The sequence below is a fragment of the Rhinopithecus bieti genome, unplaced genomic scaffold (assembly GCF_001698545.2).
Source record: "Rhinopithecus bieti isolate Rb0 unplaced genomic scaffold, ASM169854v2 scaffold_45298, whole genome shotgun sequence".
In the NCBI taxonomy this organism is placed as follows: Eukaryota; Metazoa; Chordata; class Mammalia; order Primates; family Cercopithecidae; genus Rhinopithecus; species Rhinopithecus bieti.
In genome coordinates, this window is record NW_016818012.1 from 1 (window position 1) to 1537 (window position 1537).

The following is a 1537-nucleotide window of genomic DNA, read 5'->3' on the forward strand; positions in this document are numbered from 1 at the left end:
CAGCACACATGGCACAAGTATACATATGTAACAAACCTGCACGTTATGCACATGTACCCTAGAACTTAATGTACAATAAAAAAAAAAAAAAAAACATTATATGTGAAGGCAAAAACATGGGAAATAAAACCAGGCTTGATCCATATAATTCTTACAGTCAATGCCGTATTGTATAAAGTCTTATTGTTTTGTCATCTTATTTTTACCTTCCTTATATAAACGTGTTTCTTTCCCTAACTTGCCATACTGTTCCATATTGAAGACACTTACCCCTGTTTGATTTAAAGTGTTTTACTTTCTCTTCGAGAAGAATCACCTCTGAATCCTGACACAGATCTGTTGCATCTTCACACTATAGATGATAGGGTTCATGAGAGGTGGGAAGATGATGTAGATATTGCCCATGAGGACCTGAACCACAGGAGAGAGGTGCTTCCCAAAGCGATGCACCATGGTGAGGCCAATGATTGGGATGTAGAAGACCAGGACAGCACAGACATGAGAAACACAGGTCTGCAAGGGCTTGAGCCACTCTTCTCGGGATGCAATAGCCAAGACAGAATGCAGGATCAGCATGTACGATATGATAATTAACACGGAATCAAACAAAAGCATACAAATCACCAGAGCCAAGGCATAGAAGCTGTTGAAGAGGATGTCAGAGCAGGCTAGTCTCAGCAGATCTTGGTGAAGGCAGAAAGAGTGAGAGAGGACATGGGAATGGCAGTAATGAAAAAGCTTTAGGCGGATTATGGGTGCCATGATGAACACAAAACTCCTAAATAAAATTCCCAGCCCAATTTTGATGAGCCTGACATTGGTGAGTATAGATGTATACCTTAGAGGGTTACAGATAGCTGTAAAACGATCAAAGGCCATGGCGAGGAGGACTCCAGACTCCATGCCTGAGAAACCATGAATGAAGAAGGTTTGAGCAATACAGGCATCCAGACTAATCTCCTGGCTGAGACCCCATAAAATTCCCAATACTGTGTGTACTGTACACAGCCCCATGCACAGGTCAGTGAGACCCAGCATGGCCAGAAAGTAGAACATGGGCTCACGCAGGTTCGGCTCTGTATGAATCACACGCAGCACCAGGCAGTTCCCTGAAAGTACCATCATGTAAATACAGGAGAAGGGAATAGAGAGCCAGGAATATTCTCCTTCTAGGCCGGGGAAGCCTGTTAGGAGAAAGGTTGAGGAGTTGGGATTGTGAGCAGAAAAAGCATGCATTTCAAATTCAAAGTGTTATTTCTATGGCTCAAAAATTATTCCCATTTGATAGATCACTTTCATGCAACTCCTTTTTCTTCTTACAGGACAGATCTGAGCAAAGATGAGGGATCATAGAATATGAAGTTCTCTAGATTAGTTTACAAAGCCACATTTACTGACATTCACATCCTCTACCCAAGGACATCTCCATATTAAGAATCTTACTCTCTTTCTGTCTAGCAAAGAAGGAAAGTAAAGAAAGCAAAATGTGATCTAAACAAATTTTTCCTTTTCTCAAGTAATTTAAGATTATGATAGA

The 1537-nt window shown here is 41.2% G+C and overlaps 1 protein-coding gene across 1 annotated transcript; it reads right to left on the bottom strand.

Annotated features, from left to right (window-relative positions):
* Positions 1-312: 312 nt before the first annotated feature.
* Positions 313-1218, bottom strand: LOC108518260 (olfactory receptor 51V1-like). Its single transcript, XM_017856527.1, has one exon. It carries the CDS (start codon positions 1123-1125, stop codon positions 313-315), a length of 813 nt encoding a protein of 270 aa, XP_017712016.1. The 5' UTR covers positions 1126-1218.
* Positions 1219-1537: the final 319 nt, after the last annotated feature.

What these genes read in the sequence shown, in the direction of transcription:
- LOC108518260 (XM_017856527.1), bottom strand. Translation starts at nt 1,125, where the DNA reads ATGATGGTACTTTCAGGGAACTGCCTGGTGCTGCGTGTGATTCATACA.